The sequence below is a fragment of the Spea bombifrons genome, chromosome 5, assembly GCF_027358695.1.
Source record: "Spea bombifrons isolate aSpeBom1 chromosome 5, aSpeBom1.2.pri, whole genome shotgun sequence".
Lineage (NCBI taxonomy): Eukaryota > Metazoa > Chordata > Amphibia > Anura > Pelobatidae > Spea > Spea bombifrons.
The window spans coordinates 77,458,992-77,485,190 of NC_071091.1; the positions used below are offsets into that span (position 1 = coordinate 77,458,992).

The window sequence follows — 26,199 nt, forward strand, 5'->3', positions numbered from 1 at the left end:
CGTCACTTATGGGCTGCTGGGCTTAAAGTGCCTGTGTCTGGCCCAATTCAACTCCCCGGTAGAGCCCTGCTAATAATTACACTTGATTTTATCATGGAGATGAGTAAATGTTGTTACCCCTTGTTAAATCATATACCGGTATTAAACTTGCCTCATTGTGATATATCCACCTGCAATACTATTCTTAATCATATACTAGTTATCTCAATGGCACTTGTAGTGCCAGCATTTGTCCACCACGATATGGCTTGACTGAAATTTTCCCTTTTGTATTTGTAGCCCACGAGAAGAAGAAACTGCTTTCCATTTTGACGGCAGTGGATATTCTATTGTAGAGAAGACGCTTCGTTCCACTTCATCTCAGATAGTTATCCATTTCCGAACATTCGCTCCAAATGGCCTTCTTTTGTATCTTGCTTCCAATGGAACAGTAAGACCTTGCCCTTTAGTTATTTTCATTTCTTTCCAGCTATTGTTTTCTACGTTCTAAAAGTTAATCATTTAAAAATGAAAACACATGTTTTTTTGCTAATCCCTTGCTTTTTGGTGCTTGGCTTTTGGTCCAGCTGTTTACTTGTTGATGAACCCAAGCCTTAAAGCAATACCCAGATGATGTTTAGAATAAGTCAAGGTTCGCTTTTTTAAACTAATTTATTTAACTGGTAGACACATTGGTGAAATAAGTTTAACATCCTAGTGTTTAGCTGCTCAGTATGGTTCAACAAAGTTGATCAAACTTCGTTCTTGTTTTATCAGCGAGATTATTTATCTATGGAAATGGTGGACGGTAAACTGAGAGTATCTGTCGAATTGGGATCAGGACCTCTGATACTGATGACAGATGGACGCTATAATGATGGAGCATGGCATAAAGTAGCCTTCCAGCGCAACAGGAAGCAAGGTACGGCTGAAGCTCACACACACAAACCAGTCAAGTGTCTGTCGTGGCCATCCTTGACACTTTTTTAAAAGTTTTTGGGCCTCTAAGAACTTGTTGTAGATCATTTCAACTAGTGAAGTATTTGAAGTTTCGTTTTAAGACCGATGTGTTCTCTTGTGACAAAGGTATACTGGCTGTGATGGATTCCTACAACTCAACCCAGAGAGAAACCAAGCAAGGAGAAGCTCCAGGCGTTGCTTCAGACCTTAACCGGTCAGATAAGGATCCTATTTATATTGGTGGACTTCCCAGATCCAGGAGTGTTAGGTATTACGTCTAGTTATAATTTTCTTTGTAGATTTTTGGACGAACATAAACTGCATTAGTAAATAAAACATCTGTTTGAAAACAAGAAGAAATTATTTGATCCCAGGCTGATCTTCCAAAGGATGAATCTTGCAGTAAAGCTAAATTAAATGTTTTAATGATGGCTCCCCTTAGAAGAGATGTGTGTTTAAATGCAACTCAACTACACAATTTTTATGAAAATTTTTACTTCAAGCCAACGAAGATTATTCAAACTTAGTATAAAGAAAGTATCCTTTATCTAAAACATTTTCAAACATGTTCATTATGTTTTTATCACATCAATTGCAAATCTTTCTTGATTTTAGAAAACAGCTTAGCAGCAGGTCCTATGTGGGCTGTATAAAGAACTTGGAGATTTCCCGCTCAAATTTTGACTTGCTAAGAAATGCCTATGGTGTAAGAAAAGGCTGTAAACTGGAGGTAAGAAACCTTCCTATCCAAATTGTATGAGGCAATGCCAATTATAATCAGTGAAATGTCTCAGAAGTCACCTCATATATTATTTACCGCAGCTCTCCTACAAACTCCTGCTTTTCTTCACTTACTAAATTCAATACAGTTTAGGTTATCATAGATGCATTAACTGAAGTTTATACATTTACCTTACCGCATCTACAATCAGGTACATTTAATCTGATTATCGGTTGCATATCTATCAACCAATAAGCATATTATTATTTATGTTATTATTCATTTGATAGCATCTGTGAGACTCCACAATTTTTAATCCACTGTAATCTGAGTGAATGATTTTGAATCCAACCACTAAAGTATTTTTGTGTCTTTTTCTCCTGCCGTAGCCAACTCGTAGCATCACCGTTTTAAAAGATGGCTACGTGGAAATGCAGCCAGTATCATTGGCAGCAGAATCAGAGCTAATGGTATCGTTCTCCACACTCAATGAATCTGGAATTATCGTGGCTGGATTTGGCAAGGGAGCGGAAAAACGCAGTCGCAGGCAAGCTCTCTTGGTGAGTAATCAAATGATTATTATTATTATTATTATTATAATTTTATGAAACATATTTACACAAATAATTCAGATTTATGACGGTTTTATAAAATTACAGAGCTTGGTGATTGGTCCCTGTTGCAGCTCCAAAGAAGGGCAGATATTTTATTATAACAGCTAACCTGTAGTTTGCTTGAAAAGCAAGATGAGTCCTATAAATGTAAATGTACTTTTTATATCATGTGTATCAAAATGTTACTAGCACTAGACCGTATATAATGATGTATATAACCATTACATAAGGTATGGTGGGTAAAAGGTGATGGAAACCCCTAAGGGTTTAAGGGGTAGTAGAAGTATTATTAAACTCTCATCTACAGACACCAGACAAGCCAGGAGGCTTGTTTTTCCCTCAGAAATCTCATGGTGCTGCCACAACCACACGGGATTCTGGGTAGGCGCATGCAAAATAAGGTTAACAATTAGAGGCAAAGGTGATAATTGTTAACCTTATTTGCATGCACATTCTTCCGTGACAAGGGCCTCATGTGGTCCTTGAATGTATATAAATCAGTACTATCCATGTGCTTGTATCTCTTTGATGGGAATCTCAGCCCTCAGAACTAACATATAGATTTTAAAACCATATATTTTCATTTAGCCATTCTTTGCTATAATGCTGGTGAATGGACATATTGAATTCCATATCAACCCTGTGGATGGTGCCAGCACAAGAAAGGTCATCATCAAATCTCCTACTGGAACCTTTAGTGATGGACAAGAACACTCTATTATTGTCATCCGGAACAAGAGGTAATTGCAAAACATATAGGTTTATATTATAAACTCTAGAAAGTGTAGAAAGATGCATCAGGGAATGTTTCATATTCTTCATATATGACAAATGATACATTTTAAGGGAAAGATATAATAGAAACCTCTTAAAATTTTAGGAATTTAATAAAGTTCCATAAATAAAGTTAATTATTATAATTAATATGTTAATTATAATATGTTAAGATATTGTAATCTTTGCTAGAGAAAAATATACATTCTATGACTTCAGTTATCAAGTGGGTCAAGTGGGCAGAATTGACAATTTGGACATTATTTTTTTAGACTTGTGAATGTACAAGTGGATGAAGGAAAACCTTCCGAGGTGAAGATGAACGGACCATCTGTCGATTCCATCTCTATAAATGCTTCCAATTTTTATGTCGGTGGCGTCCCTGGTAAAATGGGTACAGCCCCCCTCAAAACAAGCCAGTCTTTCTACGGATGTATACGCAATCTGGTTGTAAATATGGAGTAAGTTTCATCAAACTGTCTAATATGCATTAATCCAAAAAAAAGCACAATACTTTAGATAACTTATTTTTAAACTGATAACAGCAATAACAATGGCGGGAGTTCTGTTTTAATGCTTATGTTAACCAATATTTTTAATTAAATAAAATAACTCAACACTTATTTATACAAATATATTTTAGCTTATAAAATATTTAAACAACTTTTATTTTAGTTTATAAAATATTTAAATAATCTCAACTTTTATTTTTGTTTAGTTTATGTACTCTGTTTTATGTAAGTGTTAATTCTCTTTTTAAGGAAAAAATAAACTGCTAATAAACTGTACAAAATAATACATTTTCCCTTTTGCAATAAAGGCAGATGGATTTCACCAATGTCCTGAAATATGAGGGGGTTCATATGGATAGCTGCATGCTGTCAGAGAAGCCTAAATCCATTGCCCAGCTGGAAGTGGAAGTTCTGCCGACTGCAACGCCTGCTCAGCCTGTCACAGAGAGAAAATTAACTACCCCCATACAGAAATCATTTGTAACTAAGGTAAAACAGTCTATTCTAGAAATTCCCATTCAATAAGGTTTTCTAAAAACCATGAGTTCCGTGCAAATTAAGAATGAACAACTCCAGTAAATTTTGAATCAAACAGGGGCAGTGGTTTATCATTCGGGGGTGGCAAAAAGGGTCAGAAGCTAAGCCCAGAATTCCTAGGGGTCAGCTAGCTCTGCAACAACTGATCTATTAGTAGACGGTGTCCCATCGGAAAGAACAGTAGGGTTTGTGTTATACCATGGTGCTGATACGTAGGTTCCATAAAAAATGGCAGTCTAAGTTGTGGGGTAAAAATGTTTCCAGGGGTCCCTAGAAGGTCATGTGTGTCTACATCTTGTTACATGAGTATGCTGCTCCTCTAGGACCAATGCCGTAAAATCTATTTTAAGAAAATGTAGCTTTAATAAAACAGTTATTTTTCATACAGATATTAGGTCCTTTACCAGTTTATCCTCACCACTGGTTAGTTCACAACTCCTGTCCTTTAAAAAGCTAAGGCATTTTAAGTGTTTGAAAATGTAGTTAATATTATATTTATTTGTCAAATCAATATATCTATAAAAGTGACATTTTTGCCTGCAGCCATTGCAGTGTGCACTGGAGATGATGCCGGACCATGTGCCAGATGCTCACCAGTTTGGCCTCACTCAGGGAAGCCACATTGTACTGCCTTTTGACCAATCAGCTGTCAGAAGAAAGTAAGTACATTGTAAAGCTGATTATAAATATATAATATTTAAGAACATATGTACTTTCCAAGACAAGTAAACATGTTATAATAACTTTCAAAGAGATGTCGACAAACCTTTATGGTGATATGCTCAGGTTACAGTTTCACGTCAACTGATGGATTTGTTATTTTGTCATGTTTTTTAATCAATTGATTTTGCTCTATTTGGTAGGGGTATCCGGCTTGTACAGTTCCTTTTGTTGAGGAACCACACTACCATGATACTAAGCTAGGAATAAATGAGATTATTTTCTTTGACTAAGCACTCCAGCCCTATTTCCATGTTAAATGCATCTTGCATGGACTCCATATCATTTTACTGCATGCAGAACTGTGCAAACATTCTTTAGTTATTCAAGTTTTTATTTTTCATTTAACTCCTCCTCCAGCACCTTTACTGAGAGCAAGGTTCATACTGCAGTATGCTTCTTGCACATGTGCAGTAGAACTCCCATGCTTGTCAGTGACAATCAGACTGCTTCTGAGTATGATGATGTTTGCATTCTAATGCGTCCAGTTGTCAGTAGAGGCCTTAAATGAGATAGATATGTTAACTCCTATCACTAAAGGTTGTATGCCCTAATTTTCAGTAAAATAATGCAAAATGAAATAATAAAACTATTTTGGAAACTAGACTTTTCATTTAAGGATGCTGCGTGAGCATCGTGGGAGATATAGTTCCTGCCGGTGACCTACATGTCACTACCTGATGTATAATACATCATAGTAATTACAAAATGTTCTAAAATCAAACTGATTACAATACACTTTTAAATCTGCTTTTATATTATTTAATATGTTTTGCTTATTAATGGAAATAATTGATAAAATTCCAAGTATATACTCCTTCATGGATTAGTGGAAAACTGGTAATTTATAGTCATTTCTGAAAAAGAAATATGAAATTAAATAAAATTCTTTTTCCCAGACTCTCTGTACAGATAACTCTCAGGACATATGCCACCAGTGGTCTTATTTACTATATGGCTCACCAGAACCAGATGGATTACGCTGCACTTCAACTTCATGAAGGGAAACTTTATTTCTTATTTGATATGGGAAAAGGACGGACTCAGGCTTTCCATACGGCTGTTATTAATGATGGAAAGTGGCACTCAGTAAGTGACTGCTGCTTATATTTTCAGTTACTTAAGATGTGAACAATTATCATTATCAACCCCCAAAAATCTCAACTAGCTGGTATTTGAGTTATAACCATGCCTGGGAACTTATAGTAAAACTCTGTTTAAGTAAGTCTCTAGGTAAGGCTCTGCTTTCTCACGTGTGCATTCAATATGCGGGCCGGAGACCAGCGTTTGATCACATTTACTCCCTGGGAAATTACCAAGAGTTCCCAGGTTTGGTTATATCCTACAAAAGAAGAAAACCTCTGCCTCATCATTAGTTTATTTCACCTTTTTAATCTATTGCACAATGGCCAATCATTTCGTTATTAGAATCCGTCTCTATGCCTATCTTTCATCGACACCATACAGCAAAGATAATACTGAAAATCATCATTTCAACAAACAAAAATGAATTAGTGCTCGTTGATGCACTGGTGGTGATATTTGTAAGTGTACAGACTGAAGTGGCCCTTTAATGAAGTCACACAACACTGTTATAATACATTCATTAATATGAAATGCATATTAAGAAGCAAGAATATGAACGTATATTAGAGTATTTAGGAAATATAATTTTTTGCTCAATCTGGTATCCTGTCTTTATTATTATATGTCACAGCCATCTGTTTTTTTCAGGTAATAACAGAATATTATAAAAGAAAAGGTACGATTACTATTGATGGTCAGGAATCAGCATCAGTTAGTGCTCCAGGGGACAGCAATACTTTGGATGTGGAAGGGAAGCTTTATCTTGGTGGGCTTCCACTAGACTATACAGTGAAGAGCATTGGGAATGTAAGTAAACTGCTTGTATTGAAACAAAACTTTGGAGACAAAAATATATTATATATATTATATTGCACATGCTATCAGGCTATTGATGGCCAAGTACAGTTTGAGGACTGACTGTAGGTAGAAAAAGATGGACAGGCAGATAAGCCAAATTCCCTCAAATTCTATTTCTGTGCACTTGGTTGCTTGTTTTGTCTCGGAATGAAAACAGTTGTGGCCAAATGGCTGCTAACAAGAGGTGGCAATGTACTAATTAGCCGTCATTCTCTCTTTCATTTAGATCACACACAGTGTCCCAGCATGCATTGGCAAAGTTGCCATTAATAACAAACAACTGGATAAGGAGAGCGCTATCTCCATACACGCAGTAAATAAGTGCTACGCATCTGTCCAAGAGGGAACTTACTTTGATGGAACTGGATTTGCTGCCCTTGGTAAATATGACTTGAATAGCACTTACTGTGCATACTAAGCACCTTTTCACACTTAATAGGTTTGTATGTTCCTATCGGGTTTAATTATGGTTAAATCATGGTTTTAAGAAATAATAATTATTGTGAACACTTACTGTTTCTAGATCAAACTCTATAACTTTAATACTATAATAAAGCTGATATTAACCTAATTTCCAATAAACCAAATTAGACTCCCAATTGGTGCTTTTACTACCAGTATGTTTTGATTGATATCCCTGCTTGAATGCAGGTGACTTAATTAGATATATGTTTAAATAATGACAGGTCAAGGTTTCCACAAGGACTGGTATTAGTCATTTGGTGAACACATCTGGTGTGTCACTACATAAAATCTGCACTATGGTCTATTAAAGAATTAACATATCAGGTATGGTCATCACATATGATGCATCCTTTCTCTTAGAAAATATCTGATTCTTTACAATGATCTGTTACAGTAAGCATTACAATAAATGTAGAGTTCTTTTGTTTTAAAAATTCACAAGTATTGCTTGCTGAGGAACCTACAAGTATATAATTAATATACACGTTATAAATCTTTGGTTTGTAGTTAAAGAGGGGTACAAAGTCCGCTCAGACGTAAACGTGTCTCTCGAGTTCCGCACTACGCAGATGAACGGTGTTCTTCTTGGAATTAGCAGCGCTAAAGTTGATGCCATTGGCCTGGAAATCATACATGGCAAGGTAAGCATCTTTTGGCTGTCCTTTGTGTATGCTTTTGACATCAGAAATGTAATTATAACTGTATAGTGACAGAATTCTAGGAATCAAATATGCATAAGAAAACACTGAGGTTATAAACCTTGAAATGTCCTATAATGTGTTTCATTTTAATTAAACGCTAAACAGTTTTTGTAAAACATAGACAAATGAGATGAGTTTGTTGATTCTCAAATGTTTCCTGCCAAGGACGTAGCACATCCTTGACATCTTCCAGCTCATTTCTACATTTTTTAATGCTTTGTAGGAAATACATTCTGCCTGTGATTTTGCTGATGGATGCAAGTGTGTAATGCACACAGATCCACCATCCGAGAGGAGGATGTTTACCTCATCTTACAAATGGGTTTACTTTTTTCTCAGACCATTTCTTCCTTGCCCCTAAAAGGCATCATCCATGGTGTCTCCAATAGATCCATCTAGTGTGATACTTTAAGGGGGAACTGTCACATACTTTAGCATAAGTAAATTAATTTATTGAAACCTAGGGCTGCAACTAACGATTATTTTAATAATCGATTAGTTGGCCGATTATTTTTTCGATTAATCGGATAAAAAAATGCAATTTTTTAAATTTAAAATAATGTAATAAAAAACGTACAATTTACACTTTCATCTCTTTATTGCAATGGCCTCTCTCTATTCACCTTCTTATTTTACTGACATAATAATAAAAGCTACAAGAACCCAAACACAGTGTTTCTCAAACTAGGTTTTAATACAAAGTTATTAGTAAATATTAATTCATATGTTAACTATTTTTCATATTTAATAAAAACTATGAGAAAAAAAGCCTTGTTTAAATTTTTTTTATTTACCAAACTGCCCCCGGTTATGCACATCAGACCCCCAGCTTGCCACTCTGCCCCCATAAATGCCTTATACCTCTTATATGCCAGATTCCACTGTGCCCCCTGATATGCCACTGTGCCCCTGATATGCCTTATACTCCTTATATGCCAGTGATATGCAACTGAGCCCCCGATATACCTTTTACCAGATGTTTTATGACCCCCTGATATGCCTAATATCGATATGCCTTATATCCCCTATATGCCCTGAAATTCATAATACCCCCCATACACCACTATAACTCACCCATACACAACTTTGGCTCCTCCCCCTCCCATACACCACTCTGGCTCCTCCCCCTCCCATACACCACTCTGGCTCCCCCCCCATACTCCACTCTGGCTCTTCCCCCTCCCGTACACCACTCTGCCTCCTCCCCCTCCCATACATCACTTTGCCTCCTCCCCCTCCCATACACCACTTTGCCTCCTCCCCCCTCCCATACTTCACTCTGCCTCCTCACAACAAGTATGTGATGACGTATTCTAATGGGCTGATTAAGCACACTGCCCTGTTGTCTACTTCATGAGCACACACAACTGCAACAGATGAGTAGTGTCACAAAAGCGAAACCAGAGACATTATAATGGGATCCAAAGACTCATGTACATCATTTATATTGTGGAGTAGGAGGATCTGTGAATTCAGTGGCAAGTATCTCTTTTCTCCTCCTTCAGTGGAGGTCTACACAGAGACCAAGGGAGCCTGGTTATGATGACCCAGTGCCTCTTGTCTCTGCTAGAGTGCAGACCATCAAGGCATCAGGAGAAGAGTGGTCTGTACCATCAAAAGGATGATCTTGAAATGATAATATTAACTATATGACCAGAACTGATTTAATCATTGCGTTCTATTTTGACAGGTTTTGTTCCATGTTAATAATGGTGCCGGCAGAATAACAGCAGTCTACAAGCCAGAGAGCCCCAGCTCTTTATGTGATGGCAAGTGGCATAAGCTTCAGGCCAGTAAAATTAAACATCGCATTGTCCTTACGGTGGATGGAAATGTTGTGAATGCAGAGAGCCCACATGTCCAGTCAACCTCTGCAGACACTAACAATCCGATTTATGTTGGAGGCTATCCGGGTAAGAGCAATTTAATGTAAACTTCAAAGAATTATTTCTGGTTAGAGTATCCCCTGACTCATTGACTAATGTGTCTGTGGTCTTGTCTTAGATTTAGGATAGCTTATCTTAGACTTATCTAACACCTTCTCGGTAAGGTCAATTGAGACCTCAGTTTTTACACCTTTAAACTTTCGTATTTGTATATCATTACTTAAAGCCCGCTTTTGCCACAGCCGACACAACTAGAATGTATTTTATTTATTACTTTGTTATCAAAGCCAACATCCTTATACATATATTTACATATACAGGCGTACGATACCTCAAAATGATCTCCGTTTGTAAGCTAAATATAAAACGATATGTCTCCAAACATTTAAAATGCAATGTAAAATAGTGTTGGCTCCATCACGTCACCAGTGTTGTGTCTACTTAATTAAATAAGGCGAGGCGCTGTGAAAACATAAAGCCATGGGGAAGGAAGTTTGAGTCACTAATAGTAGGAATGTAAGTAAGATGTATAAACAACTTCCAGGATCACAGGTTAATGTAATAATTGCAAGCTCCATTTGTTTTAACTCTTCCAGTCCACATTTTAAAGTTATATCAAGTTATTAAGGGAAAACATTCACCATGAAATTCTGTGTGCCGGCACTTTGTTAAAGTGAATGCTGTGCTTCACTGTATCCGGCTCCTTGTTCTATCACTTTTACTGCTTACAGAAAGCTATTAAATCTGCTATTACATTGATACATTGATGAATATCCATATCACAGCCAAAGCCATATTCGAAAGGACATACTTTTAATTTATGATTTGTTTGATAAATTGGAAAACATATTATATATAATATATAAATAAATACAAAATTATAAAAATTAATTGTGAGCATGGCCCTCCTGATTTATCAGTTTTTTTTGTTACAGATAATATACAGTGAAATATATGTACACAAAAGCTGACATAGTTGTCAAAGGAACACCTTTGACAACTATGTCAGCTTCCCCACAACTGTCCCCAAAGGTGCACAGAATGGAATGAAAACAAACATTGACACTCTTTTTCTTTGTTTTTTTTCCCCTCGTATGTAGCTGATGTGAAGCAAAACTGCTTGACCAGCCAGACCTCATTCCACGGATGCATACGCAACATGAAACTGGTGAAGGGCACGCAGACCGAAGCCAGTGATTTCAGCAAAGCCTTTGAAATGCGCGGAGTCTTTCCTCATTCCTGTCCTGGAACAGAACAATAAACAGGAGACATATCTCCTACATATACATTCATCGAACAAGATGTTATCAAGTAGAGGAGGTCTATACTTACATGCTGTTATTCTCAAAGTAGGTTTGGAACCAGCTCTTTAAGTAACAGCATGAAGTAATATTAGCTCACAAAGTGCTGCCAACGACACCATCTGAAATATAAACACGTATTGGGTGATACAGGGACACAGAGCCTATTTAATCTGTTATTCAGTACACAAAACCCCTGAATTTCCCAGGTCTTCTAAGAACACGATAAAGCATTTGGGGCCTGTCTCCTTGCCATAGGACCTTGGGTGGCAGTTTTGATCTAATGTGAAAATATATCTTTTTTATTAACTGTTACCCCATTTTCTCAATGGTGCTCCAAAACTTTTTAATTCATATTTCCAACTCAGGAACTTTTTTTTAAAAGTTTTAGCAATTTAATTTTTTTTTGAGGAAAAATACAACAAATACCTCCAGTAGGATAGCAGTAAATTGAAATATTTTTGTCTTTATACGTTTGCTGCTGAGAATCTGACAGTATTTTGTTTTTGCTCAGTGCTAATTGTTTTAAGAGCTGTTAAAATGCAAACATTTCTCAAAATGATTTACAATAAAATACGCATGACTTCTTTAAAAATAATGACTGATAGCTTTGATTTTTATTACCCTCTCTGCATAAACAACAAAGCTGTATCTGCTATTTATTCATAACTAACTTAGACTGTGCATCCGATTTACAATGAATTCCAAAACATAAATACTTAATATCCAAGTTTTGCAGCTATAACACTAAAAAGTATTGCAGATTCCATATTAATAGATATTCTTAATACATATTTTTGAGAACTGCAACAATGGTGTCCCATTGGACAATGTTATTTTTTAGTTTAATTTACTAATTTTCAGATTATATCATGGGTCACAGCCAGTGAGAAGCGGCCTTAGCCCAGCCATTGTGTGGGGGCATTATACTGACTGTGCTATATAGAAACAGCGAGCTGTGCTATACCTCAGCCCACAGAATAAGAGCATTGCCCCGCATCAGACTTCCCCATCACTGTACTGGAGCATTACCACCCCCTGCCTTGTATCGGGGCTTTACTACCCCCTCGTCTGCCCCATACCTGAGCTCTGCAACCCTTACCAATCCACCAATCCTTGTCTCTCTCCTGCCCCGTACTGGAACCTTACCCCTCTCCTTATACAAACACCCACTCCTCTGTATCGGAATGATGCCTACCTCTCCCACATAGTAACTACGCTGCCTTATATCCGATCATTACCTCTGCTCCATACCTCCTATAATTCTATATACAGGCACATGTGCCCTTATACAGAGAAATGCTACAACTATATACTGACACATGAGCCCTTTTTACAGGGGCACTTTATACACACATACCCCCTATATATATATATATATATATATACACACACTGTATAATTGATTTATAACCAGTGTCATGCAATTTTACTAGCATTTTGCACTTACTGCCTTGAGCCAATTTTAATGGCGTTATACAGCAATAAAACCTTTGGTTGTAAGTGCATACTGTGCATTGTTGCAATTTTCAGGTAATCTGAATGATACAGAACCTGTGGTCGGCGACACTGGTGTTTACGGTAGCATGGATATATCAATTTAGTACCCTCCGATTGGTGATTTTCCTTTCATTTTAAAATAAAGGCAATTTCCAGTATGTTTAATTTTGAAAATTAGCAACAAAAACCAGGGTCAGACTTTGCAAGGTTGGTATGTGTTTGTCCCAACCCGGATGTAGTCATGGAGAATTATGTCGGTTTTTGTAGAGCTACAGCTGAAAGACACATGCTTTCTTCCCTTTGTAATGGGAAGATGTTCAGTAGTGCCGCCAAACGACTGAAAAACTGTAGCAGGAGGCAGTTTGTTCACCAAAGGGCTGGAGAGAGGTACAAGTATGCATGTTTGTAGGCTACAGCGACGCATGGTGGAAGTTCCTTGCAGGTTTGTGGCTGCACTTCTGAAGTGAAATTGGTGATTTGGTCAGAATTAATGGTCTCCTTAATGCTGAAAAGTGCAGGCAGACATGAATCAACCATGCAATACCATCAGGGAGGCCCCAAATTCATTGTGCAGCATAACAATGACCCCAAACATACAGCCAAGACATATGCTGAATGACTATCTTCAGTGTAAAGAAGAAGAAAGGAGTCCTGGAAGTGATGGCATGCCCCCCCAAGAGCCCTCATTGCGACATCAACAAGTCTGTTTTGGATTACATATATAGAGAGAGAAGCAACTGAGGCTGCCTGAATCTGCCGAAGTCTGTGCCTGAAGAGGGGTTAGTTCTTCAAGATTTTTGGAAGAATTGATGATGTTTTGAAGGCAGGGGAGGTTACACCGAATATTGATTTGATTTATATTTACATAATAATTCTCTTATGCTAAGGGTGCTGAGGAGCAGTTGAGAAGATACTCTGATCTCCTTTGACCAGCCCAGGGAGCTGTAAAATCAATATGACCACCTTGCAATGCTCCGAAGCTGAGCACCACAAGGTGGCTCTTGGGCTGTGGTGCCCAGGTGGTCATAACAACTTCTGTGGCTGAAGCAGAAGCATGAATGTAAAACAACATGCATGCCAGAATATATAATAACAAGAGTAATAGCCATCTGCCATCTAGACCACCAGATGATGGCTTGGCAGGGGTACAGAGCTTAGTCCTTAGCCCTCACAAACACATTTACAACCTGTGTCACAACAGATGCATCGATTTAGTTAGTATACAGAGACATTAGAGAACATTAGAGGATTAGTGAATATTAGAGGAACAGCCCAGTCTATGTCTTACATAAAATAAAATGGAACCCCATTTTGTGTGGATATCTGTACATTTTACAACATGCAGATTAATGCATACAGTATTGGTTACAAAATATTCTGACTTCTGTTCTTTTCACAGTGATGTTTGCTAAGGACAGTAAAATGAACTCAAAGCATCATCTCAGTTAATATATAGCATAAACTTAATGATCATGATAATATTTATGCAGCAGCACCTTATAATTAATTGTTTCCTAGCCACGTTTTTGACAATTTGAACTTGACAATATCAGATCATATGTAATTTGCTTTAGTGCAATCATATAATTGTCTAGAACAAATGAGAGGAGCAGGTTTGTGTGAATACGTCATGTGGCCCGTAATGATACTGCAATTAAAACACCTATAATTACCGTATTTGCTCGATTATAAGACGACCCTGATTATAAGACGACCCCCCAAAATCTGAATATTAACTTAGGAAAAAAAGAAAAAGCCTGAATATAAGACGACCCTAAAGGAAAAAAGTTTTACCAGTAAATGTTAATTCATGTAAACTATTTTTTTAATAAAAGCTATGATTGAGAAAAATATTTTTTTTTTGTTTTTATTTCTTGTATTTTCCAACCTGTCCCCCAGTTACGCACATCTGCCCCCAGGCTTGCCACACCAATATGGCACTGTGGCCCATGATATGCCTTTTAACCCTCTATATGCCACTGTGCCCCATGGTATGCCTTTTGACCCCCTATGTGCCACTCTGCCTCCAGAAATGCCTTATACCCCTATATCCCATTCTGGCATTTAGGGGGTTAAAATGCATATTATGGGGCAGAGTGGCATATAGGGAGGTATAAGGCATTCCAGGAGGCAGAGTGGCATTAAGGGAGTTAAAAGGCATTATATAGAGCACTCTGCCTCCAGAAATGCCTTATACCCCTATATGCCACTCTGGCATTTTGGGGGTTAAAAGGCATATTATGGGGCAGAGTGGCATATAGGGAGGTATAAGGCATTTCAGGAGGCAGAGTGCACTATTAAATGCCCCCTTAACGCCACTCTGCCTCCTGAAATGCCTTATACCTCCCTATATGCCACTCTGCCCCATAATATGCCTTTTAACCCCCTAAGTGCCAGAGTGGCATATAGGGGTGTAAGGCATTCCAGAAATGCCCTACACACACACACACACACACACACACACACACACACACACACACACACACACACACACACACACACACACACACACTTACTTACTTACCGGTGCTTCCAATTTCCTGCTGTATTGCCGGGGCAGCAGGTTGACGTCTCATTCCGCGGCAGCCGGAAGGAGGTGGAGTTGGCAGCGGGGGTTTGTATGCGTCCGTCGCAAATACCTTCCCCGGCTGTCAGAGATCAGGAACTCTTGAACTCTGATCTCTGACAGTCGGGGAAGGTATTTGCGACGGACGCATACAAACCCCCGCTGCCAACTTCACCTCCGGAAGCACCGGTAAGTGTGTGTGTGTGTGGGGGGGGCGACGACAGGAAGATCCAGGTCCCCTGCAGCGGTGCGGGGGATCTGGATCTTAGTCTCCTAATCAGACCTCTATTTGAGGTCTGATTAGAAGACGACCCCGATTATAAGACGAGGGGTATTTTTCAGAGCATTTGCTCTGAAAAAAACCTCGTCTTATAATCGAGCAAATACGGTAAGTCTGCATAAAAATATTTATCTTTAGGCACAGCCTTAAGTGGCTATGTTTTAACTGTCTGCAATCAAATAGGCTTTTGTATTCACCATTATCTTTTTATTATTAGAGTAGTTAATGCCAAGAATATGCTGTGTAATTGTAAATTTGGAATCCACCTTAAGCATTCGCCCCGGGCGTCCCGATGGCTTACTTACTGAATTGTATTTTATGTATTTGCATTCAATGCCAAGCAAGCATACGTCTTGTGTTGGCTTTACATATGTCACACAAGGCATAATGCATATACCTTAACAGGCACAATCACATGCATTTATATAAACATATATCCACTTAAAGCCATACACACCGACTGCCCTAAACACAGATCCAAGCTCCTACCTACAGAGTATCTCTTTTCCTGAAGCTGCTGACTCAAGCTGCGAATGCTGGTCTTATCAGCAGTGATTTATCTGGAATGTAGTATATTAATGATGTACATCAATTAAGAAATACCGGTTTAATAAAATAAAATGTACATGCTTTCTTTAGTGATAAAAATAAGTATCTGCACAGCATATCATTCTTTAATTTTTCTATGTGTAACAGATGACTAGACCGCACTCAGCTAATCAGTAGGGCTGAAACAACTAATCGATAAAATCGATAATAATCGATTATGAAAATCGTTGTCAACGAATTTCATCATCGATTAATCGGATCGATTTTTATCGATTATAAAAAGAGGTTTTTTTCAGAGCAAATGCTCTGAAAAACCCCTCTCCTTATATAATCCGACCTCAAACAGAGATCGGATTATAACACCGGAATCCAGATCCCCCGCAACGCTGCAGGGGACCTGGATTCCCCTCACTGTCGGCCGGTCTCTCACTTCCGTCTCTCTCCCCCCTCCCATAGACCCCTCTGACTCCTCCCCCCTCCCATACGTCACTCTGCCTCTCTACCCGGCACCGTTACTGAAGGCACTTTCCCTGCAGCTTCATAGAAGCCTCAGTGTAAGTGAAGGTGAGTGACGGAGTCTGTCTGTGCGATGCAGACCCCCACCGGCTAACAGAGAATCATCCTCTCTGATGGCCGGTGAGGGTCTGCATCGCACAGACAGACTCCGTTACTGCCCTTCACTTACACTGAGGCTTCTATGAAGCTGCAATGAAAGTGCCTTCAGTAACGGAGCCGGGTAGAGAGGCAGAGCGGTGTATGGGAGGGGGGAGGAGTCAGAGGGGTGTATGGGAGCCACCCTCCAATACACCACTCTGGCTCCTCCCCCTCTCATACGCCACTCTGCCTCTCTACCCGGCACCCTTACTGACAAGCACTTTCCCTGCAGCTTCATAGAAGCCTCAGTGTAAGTGAAGGTGAGTAACGGAGTCTGTCTGTGCGATGCAGACCCCCACCGGCTGACAGAGAATCATCCTCTCTGATGGCCGGTGAGGGTCTGCATCGCACAGACAGACTCCGTTACTGCCCTTCACTTACACTGTGGCTTCTATGAAGCTGCAATGAAAGTGCCTTCAGTAACGGAGCCGGGTAGAGAGGCAGAGCGGTGTATGGGAGGGGGGAGGAGTCAGAGGGGTGTATGGGAGCCACCCTCCAATACACCACTCTGGCTCCTCCCCCTCTCATACGCCACTCTGCCTCTCTACCCGGCTCCCTGGTGTCTTGTCAGAAACGGAGGTTCACAGGAGGCAGAGTGGAGTATGGGAGGGGGGAGGAGGCAGAGTGGAGTATGGGAGGGGGGAGGAGGCAAAGTGATGTATGGGAGGGGGAGGAGCCAACGTGATGTATGGGAGGAGGCAGAGTGGAGTATGGGAGGAGCCAGAGTGATGTATGGGGGGGAGGAGGCAGAGTGGTATATGGGAGGGGAGGAGCCAGAGTGGTGTATGGGCGGGGGAGGAGCCAGAGTGGTGTATGGGAGGGGAGGAGTCAGAGTGGTGTATGGGAGGGGGAGGAGCCAGAGTGGTGTATGGGTGAGTTATAGTGGTGTATGGGGGGTATTATGAATTTTTAGGGCATATAGGGGGTATAAGGCATATGGATATTAGGCATATCAGGGGGCATAAACATATCTGGGGTAAAAGGTATATCAGGGGGCTCAGTGGCATATAGGGGGTATAAGACATCGATATTAGGCATATCAGGGGGGCATAAAACAAATCTGGGGGTAAAAGGTATATCAGGGGGCTCAGTTGCATATCACTGGCATATAAGGAGTATAAGGCATATCAGGGGCACAGTGGCATATCAGGGGGCACAGTGGAATCTGGCATATAAGAGGTATAAGGCATATATGGGGGCAGAGTGGCAAGCTGGGGGTCAGATGTGCATAACTGGGGGCAGTTTGGTAAATAAAAAAATTTAAACAAGGCTTTTTTCTCAGTTTTTATTAAATATGAAAAATAGTTAACATATGAATTAATATTTACTAATAACTTTGTATTAAAACCTAGTTTGAGAAGCACTGTGTTTGGGTTCTTGTAGCTTTTATTATTATGTCAGTAAAATAAGAAGGTGAATAGAGAGAGAGGCCATTGCAATAAAGAGATGAAAGTGTAAATTGTACGTTTTTTATTGCAATTTTTCTTCAATTTAAAATAATGTATTTTTTTATCCGATTAATCGATTAATCGAAAAAATAATCGGCCAACTAATCGATTATTAAAATAATCGTTAGTTGCAGCCCTACTAATCAGTGACATTGGATTACATGGATAAAAGGACAGCTACATTTGTTATAAGAACACAAAACAAAGCAAGACTTCAGTGCATACCCAATGAGTGCCATTTAAAAAAATACCATCTATGGCATAACTATTGGAGATTTTGTCACGCTATACGGCCATATATTGCTTACCCCAAGTTTGACAAGTCCTATCTAATTTTTCATGGCTATATTGCTTACCAAATAACTAAATCAATGAGACTGCACTGCATTTTCACCCAAATGAGACTCCCAAACAATTGAAAGCCTTCTCTGATCAAATGATATACTACTTGTGTAGTTAAATTAAATGAGAGAGGATTATGTTTGAAAACCAGGTAGCTAAAGTGCAAAAAATCCTTTAGTCCTTAAGGCAGCAACTGTGTTACACGTCTGATGTGAGCCTTAATAAAAGGGAATTCAGTAACAGAATGTCTGCGTGGTCTATACATGGACGTGGACTATACATGGTAGCTTCAGGACACTTAACCTTACCAGAAGTATGTACTACTGTTTTCTAAATGACTTTTCCTTGGTACTAACTTGATAACGTTGAAGCCACAGGCTAAATAAATGTTTGTTGCATGTTTTGTTTCATGTTGTTGATCCAAATCCATTTTCTCTACTGTTGTTTCCCTTATGGGCTCAGAACGTTTCCTGGGTACTGGTACTTCATAGAACTTCATAGAAGCAATAAAAACCACAGCGACGCGTACAAACATGGCAGAATTATAGTCTTACGGGCAATATATGCATCGTTCAAGTTATGTGATAAGATTAAAGACTATAAAGTTTTTATTAAAAATGTTTGCATGTCTCCATCCCTAAGCAGCCTTATACATTAATTAAAAAAATAAATAAAAAGGCTTTTGTAGGAGGGAGAATGCATGGCTGTAAATGAGAGAGAGTAAGTGGAGATTGGTTAAAATAGGCAGAGGTGAGTGAAACAAGCCCTTGCTTTCCACACCACTCCTGAAACACATCGACGTAGGCGAGTGCATGGTCAGTTCCATCGACCCAGTGGGAGTTTCAGCCAAGCCTCCATTTTATTTCTTTCCATTTTTGCCATTTAGTAATAAAGTATTTTCAAGAGCTTAAATATATTTACAGCATGCAGGTAGTAAAGGTGTATATATTATAATCAGAAATTACTCTTTTCTAGTCTTGTCTCCCTGGTCATTATCGTGTGGGTGGAACGCTGTTTGGTGGCATCTGTGAACCCTGTGAATGCAACGGCCACGCGACTGAGTGCGACATCCATGGTGCATGTTATGTAAGTAATTTAACCGTCTGCATTTACATGTATGAGAGAGAGAGAGAGAGAGAGAGAATTTGTTTCTTTACTAACATAATTATTTATGGCCCTTCAGGACTGTCAGCACAATACCACAGGACATCATTGTGATCAGTGCATGTCAGGCTATTATGGAAACCCTTACCATGGAACACCTAATGACTGCCAACCATGCGCCTGTCCTCTGCTGATCTCCACTAACAAGTGAGCCTTTATTTAAATGATTCACGCCAATGTACTCTCTTTACCAAGCCAGTCTGAACTGTTTATTTACATTTTTGGATGTAATATTTTGTTGTATAGTTTTAATTTGATTATCTTGTTACTTGAGATACCAATGTAAAGCCAAAAAATGAGTTCTGTTTTACGTCGTATGTTATATTTCTTCTAATTCAGTTTCAGTCCAACATGTCACTTATCCATTGACGGTGAGGCAGTCTGTGACCAGTGTGCCCCTGGATACACCGGAACACGGTGTGAAAAGTAAGTCATTATTTATCGTCTTTAATACACAATGAATAATATTTAATAGTATTGTATAAAGGGGCACTTACGACTTTATACAAATGTCAAGTTCAAACGGTTATGTACAGACCAACACATAGTAAATACATCGAATGCATTGCACAGCTGTACTCAGATTGGATTATTTGGAATTTGAGAATTTCCGGAGCAATACAATCCAGAATGGATGTGTTTCATAACTTAAACATGCAGATTTGAACTACATTTTATATAAGCAGAACCGTTCTTTCAACTTCTTTATAGACTTACAGCATTGCAGAATTTACTTTACATTGTGGGATATGATGGTTATAGTGAATTTAAATGTATGATAATAGCAGTGACTTGGTTGATTTCTTTTTTACTCTGTTATTAACTGTGTTTTGAAAGAGTACGTTTTGTTAATACTAAATACTTCCTATGTTCTAGATGTGCAAATGGTTACTATGGCAGTCCCTCTGTTCCCGGAGGATCGTGCGTCCCTTGTGATTGCAATGGGAACATAGACCCTTTTGAGGTTGGCCATTGTAATGCAGTGACAGGAGAATGCCTCAAATGCACAGACAACACAGCGGGACGGCACTGTGAATGATGTGCCGATGGCTTCTATGGGGATGCAATCTTAGCGAAAAACTGCTCTGGTAAGAAACATTTACATGCTACTTGGGTCTTATTCTTTTAGATAATCCAGCGCTCTAACCTTCGTTGCCATATCATTACCATTCTTTCCTAATTGAGGAATAGATGTATATTTTAGTGGATTAAATGTCTTTAACCACAGTCTTCTCTGATAAATCAGTGATACGCCGATAAAACTTTCTAAACAACCTGACGCTGAGAGGCTTGTGTGTAATAACCATCTCTGTTTTTTTTTTTTTTGTTTTGCACCAGAATCGGTCATTCTCAATAACCTCCTTAATAGCTGTTAGGCAAAATGTATGTGCTCACCAGCTGCGTTGCCCGGATTGTTCCGGTACAATTAAAAACAAAAGTTAAATTCAGCTATTGTTCTTCGTGTATTTCATGTAAATGTAATACCATGAGATATTACTTTGGGCCTTTTATTGCTTTTTTTTTAATAGTAAAAAATGAGCCCACGTATACAGTTCTGATGAAGTGGCCCATGGGTCTATGGGCACTCCATTTTGTCATTTGTTTTAGTATGTCCCGTCCTGAGCAAACCAATATCTAATTTATTTTATGGGTACATCAAAAATATAAAAGTAAAATCATGCTTTAGCAAATATGATTTTGGAGTGTGAAAATCTCTTGTTCCTGAATGGCTTAAAAACGTCACACAAACCCCAAATAAATATTTATAAATCTATTAAATGTTTTGTTTTTTTTAACAATATAAATACTGCACCAACATATAACAATGTTCGAGGGGGATACCTGTGGCGTTTGCGCTTTACTTATTTCTCTCCAAATCAATTTATTCTGTCAAAATAGGTTTTCAGCTGCTGTATCAGCTTCTAGCTTTTCGTTGGTGCCTTTGTTATTGCGTCAGCCAGATAACCCCGCCCACTCGATTGTGAATGGCTGATTCCATGCATATATTAACTCCCGTTTGACTTGACTGTGCAGCCGAGCAAATACTTTAGAAGTATAGCTAAGATAAACATAATAATGCAAAGTAATCATACTAATAAATTAAGTACCCATAGGAGATTTTAATATGACAAAACAAAAAAAAAGTTTAAGCACTCGCCATAACTTAAGTACGGCAGCATTTCGCGTGACATAAATACCGCTGCGGTTGACTGTACATATTGTGTTGGTGGGTATGAGCCCCTGTGATTCAGGACGGAGTCACCTTCTTTGTAGTAAGGAGGCAGTATTCTCCCGTGGGCCCACCAACACCGATCCGGTTAAGAAAACGGCACTCTCCGTTGGTGTCACAAATGTGGCATTTACTTGACTAGGATTGTCATTTTTGTGCCTTTTATTTCTTGTTGTGCCTCAACATTTCCCGTTGATTAATCCCTATAGCTGTATGCACGTTATGTCTTCGGATAGTTGAATGAAGGCATCTAGTTTATTGTGGAATTTCCCTTCTTTTTTCCCTTAAACATCTGCTGGTTTTTTTTTTCTGGCAGACTAAGCTTTTGAATGCAAACAAATGCATTATTCACTATGTATCATATTTATTTTTTTAAATGTGTATATTTGCTAATTTAAAAAAGTTGACCATTATTTACGTCTATTTTTTTCCTTTTCTTTTTTTAAGCTTGCCAATGCCATCCTGAAAGCTCTGTTTCAGGCATTTGTCGCCACGAGACTGGCATATGTGAATGTAAACCAAATGTGTTTGGAAAAAGATGCGATCAGTGCGTGGTAAGAAACAATAAAACCGGTTATTCTTAAAGTGAATGTATAGTGTAAAAAGAATAAGATCAGGGCAATTAAATATAGTTGATTTTATAACAGATACAAAGATAGATAACATAACAGTATTCTCCTGTGGACTCACCAACACGGATCCGGTTAAGCAAACGGCACTTCTATAGGGCCATTAACGCACTCTAGGAATTAAATACATTTTCATGGAAAGTGAGTGACTTTATGGTTTATTCCCACAGCATGGATTCTACGGTTTGACGTCTGGCATTGGATGTCTCCCCTGTGATTGTAACGAGTCAGGCTCCGTTTCAGATGCTTGTAATGATGCCGGGCAGTGCACCTGCGTACCTGGAGTAGCTGGACTCAAGTGTGATGTTTGTGCCCATGGATTTTATGCATACCAGGATGGCGGCTGCACTCGTAGGTTTTGCACAGTGTTGATTAGTTATGTTTTGGAGCTGATGCATAGCTATATTCAATTCTATGATCGCATGCCCCCCAGCTGTCCCGATTCAGGCGGGACAGTCCCGATTTGGGGTCTCTGTCCCGGGATACCAGCTCTTTTCTAGTCTTGTCTCCCTGGTCATTATCGTGTGGGTGGAACCCTGTTTGGTGGCATCTGTGAACCCTGTGAATGCAACGGCCACGCGACTGAGTGCGACATCCATGGTGCATGTTATGTAAGTAATTTAACCGTCTACATTTACATGTACGAGAGAGAGAGAGAGAGAGAGAGAGAGAGAGAGAATTTGTTTCTTTACTAACAAAATTATTTATGGCCCTTCAGGACTGTCAGCACAATACCACAGGACATCATTGTGATCAGTGCATGCCAGGCTATTATGGAAACCCTTACCATGGAACACCTAATGACTGCCAACCATGCGCCTGTCCTCTGCTGATCTCCACTAACAAGTGAGCCTTTATTTAAATGATTCACGCCAATGTACTCTCTTTACCAAGCCAGTCTGAACTGTTTATTTACATTTTTGGATGTACTATTTTGTTGTATAGGTTTAATTTGATTATCTTGTTACTTGAGATACCAATGTAAAGCCAAAAAATGAGTTCTGTTTTACGTGGTATGTTATATTTCTTCTAATTCAGTTTCAGTCCAACATGTCACTTATCCATTGACGGTGAGGCAGTCTGTGACCAGTGTGCCCCTGGATACACCGGAACACGGTGTGAAAAGTAAGTCATTATTTATCGTCTTTAATACACAATGAATAATATTTAATAGTATTGTATAAAGGGGCACTTATGACTTTATACAAATGTCAAGTTCAAACTATGATGGTTATAGTGAATTTAAATGTATGATAATAGCAGTGACTTGGTTGATTTCTTTTTTACTCTGTTATTAACTGTGTTTTGAAAGAGTACGTTTTGTTAATACTAAATACTTCCTATGTTCTAGATGTGCAAATGGTTACTATGGCAGTCCCTCTGTTCCCGGAGGATCGTGCGTCCCTTGTGATTGCAATGGGAACATAGACCCTTTTGAGGTTGGCCATTGTAATGCAGTGACAGGAGAATGCCTCAAATGCACAGACAACACAGCGGGACGGCACTGTGAACGATGTGCCGATGGCTTCTATGGGGATGCAATCTTAGCGAAAAACTGCACTGGTAAGAAACATTTACATGCTACTTGGGTCTTATTCTTTTAGATAATCCAGCGCTCTAACCTTCGTTGCCATATCATTACCATTCTTTCCTAATTGAGGAATAGATGTATATTTTACTGGATTAAATGTCTTTAACCACAGTCTTCTCTGATAAATCAGTGATAGGCTAGATTTCCACTTGTTTTTTTTTTTGCTAAAAACGCCCATAAAAACGCCAATAGCGCCAACTGGCGTTTTTTGTGTGAAAAACGGCTGCAGCCAGATGTTAACTGTTCTTCAATAGGAAATCGCAAAATGCCATTTCCACTTGGCGTTTTTCTGTTTGGCGTTTTTTCAGTCCTCTTTGGCGTTTTTCTGCTTTTTTGGGCTCTTTGGCAGTTTTTCAAAATCGCAGCATGTTGACACTCTGGCGTTTTTTGCAAGAAATCTTGGCGTTTTTCTCCAATAGAAGTCAATGGGAGAGAAAAAACGCCATGAAAAAGCCATGTGGGTTTATTGCCTTGGCGTTTTTTATGGCGTTTTTTCCACAGTTACAATGCAGAGGATGGACCCAGTATCTGTGTGTCCTACGAGAAAGAGGCTGAAAACAAACAGTTTCACACAAAACAAAGTCCTGGACTGGTTCATATTGAATTTTACACCATTTGGAACAAACATGCCATTACAAACAAACATACGCGACCGGATCCTGCGTGCCAAAAGCAACAGCAAACAATTTGCACCATCATTTGGGGCCAATCTTCCCAGAGGAGCAGACATTCGGAATAAAGCATGCCTTTTGTTCCGGTACAATTAAAAACAAAAGTTAAATTCAGCTATTGTTCTTCGTGTATTTCATGTAAATGTAATACCATGAGATATTACTTTGGGCCTTTTATTTCTTTTTTTAATAGTAAAAAATGAGCCCACGTATACAGTTCTGATGAAGTGGCCCATGGGTCTATGGGCACTCCATTTTGTCATTTGTTTTAGTATGTCCCGTCCTGAGCAAACCAATATCTAATTTATTTTATGGGTACATCAAAAATATAAAAGTAAAATCATGCTTTAGCAAATATGATTTTGGAGTGTGAAAATCTCTTGTTCCTGAATGGCTTAAAAACGTCACACAAACCCCAAATAAATATTTATAAATCTATTAAATGTTTTGTTTTTTTTAACAATATAAATACTGCACCAACATATAACAATGTTCGAGGGGGATACCTGTGGCGTTTGCGCTTTACTTATTTCTCTCCAAATCAATTTATTCTGTCAAAATAGGTTTTCAGCTGCTGTATCAGCTTCTAGCTTTTCGTTGGTGCCTTTGTTATTGCGTCAGCCAGATAACCCCGCCCACTCGATTGTGAATGGCTGATTCCATGCATATATTAACTCCCGTTTGACTTGACTGTGCAGCCGAGCAAATACTTTAGAAGTATAGCTAAGATAAACATAATAATGCAAAGTAATCATACTAATAAATTAAGTACCCATAGGAGATTTTAATATGACAAAACAAAAAAAAAGTTTAAGCACTCGCCATAACTTAAGTACGGCAGCATTTCGCGTGACATAAATACCGCTGCGGTTGACTGTACATATTGTGTTGGTGGGTATGAGCCCCTGTGATTCAGGACGGAGTCACCTTCTTTGTAGTAAGGAGGCAGTATTCTCCCGTGGGCCCACCAACACCGATCCGGTTAAGAAAACGGCACTCTCCGTTGGTGTCACAAATGTGGCATTTACTTGACTAGGATTGTCATTTTTGTGCCTTTTATTTCTTGTTGTGCCTCAACATTTCCCGTTGATTAATCCCTATAGCTGTATGCACGTTATGTCTTCGGATAGTTGAATGAAGGCATCTAGTTTATTGTGGAATTTCCCTTCTTTTTTCCCTTAAACATCTGCTGGTTTTTTTTTTCTGGCAGACTAAGCTTTTGAATGCAAACAAATGCATTATTCACTATGTATCATATTTATTTTTTTAAATGTGTATATTTGCTAATTTAAAAAAGTTGACCATTATTTACGTCTATTTTTTTCCTTTTCTTTTTTTAAGCTTGCCAATGCCATCCTGAAAGCTCTGTTTCAGGCATTTGTCGCCACGAGACTGGCATATGTGAATGTAAACCAAATGTGTTTGGAAAAAGATGCGATCAGTGCGTGGTAAGAAACAATA

General features: G+C 38.8%; 1 protein-coding gene across 1 annotated transcript in view; it reads left to right on the forward strand.

Moving 5' to 3' along the window:
- The window catches only part of LOC128497717 (laminin subunit alpha-1-like), a 91,663-nt gene extending 79,951 nt beyond the window's left edge, over window positions 1-11,712 (forward strand). The window contains 15 exon segments of the mRNA XM_053467878.1: window positions 280-430; window positions 757-901; window positions 1,066-1,207; window positions 1,555-1,669; window positions 2,050-2,220; window positions 2,863-3,014; window positions 3,321-3,509; window positions 3,869-4,049; window positions 4,641-4,756; window positions 5,717-5,906; window positions 6,552-6,710; window positions 6,988-7,141; window positions 7,734-7,867; window positions 9,618-9,840; window positions 10,914-11,712. Coding sequence (XP_053323853.1) covers window positions 280-430; window positions 757-901; window positions 1,066-1,207; window positions 1,555-1,669; window positions 2,050-2,220; window positions 2,863-3,014; window positions 3,321-3,509; window positions 3,869-4,049; window positions 4,641-4,756; window positions 5,717-5,906; window positions 6,552-6,710; window positions 6,988-7,141; window positions 7,734-7,867; window positions 9,618-9,840; window positions 10,914-11,074 — 2,383 coding nt within the window. The 3' untranslated portion in view covers window positions 11,075-11,712.
- Window positions 11,713-26,199: the final 14,487 nt, after the last annotated feature.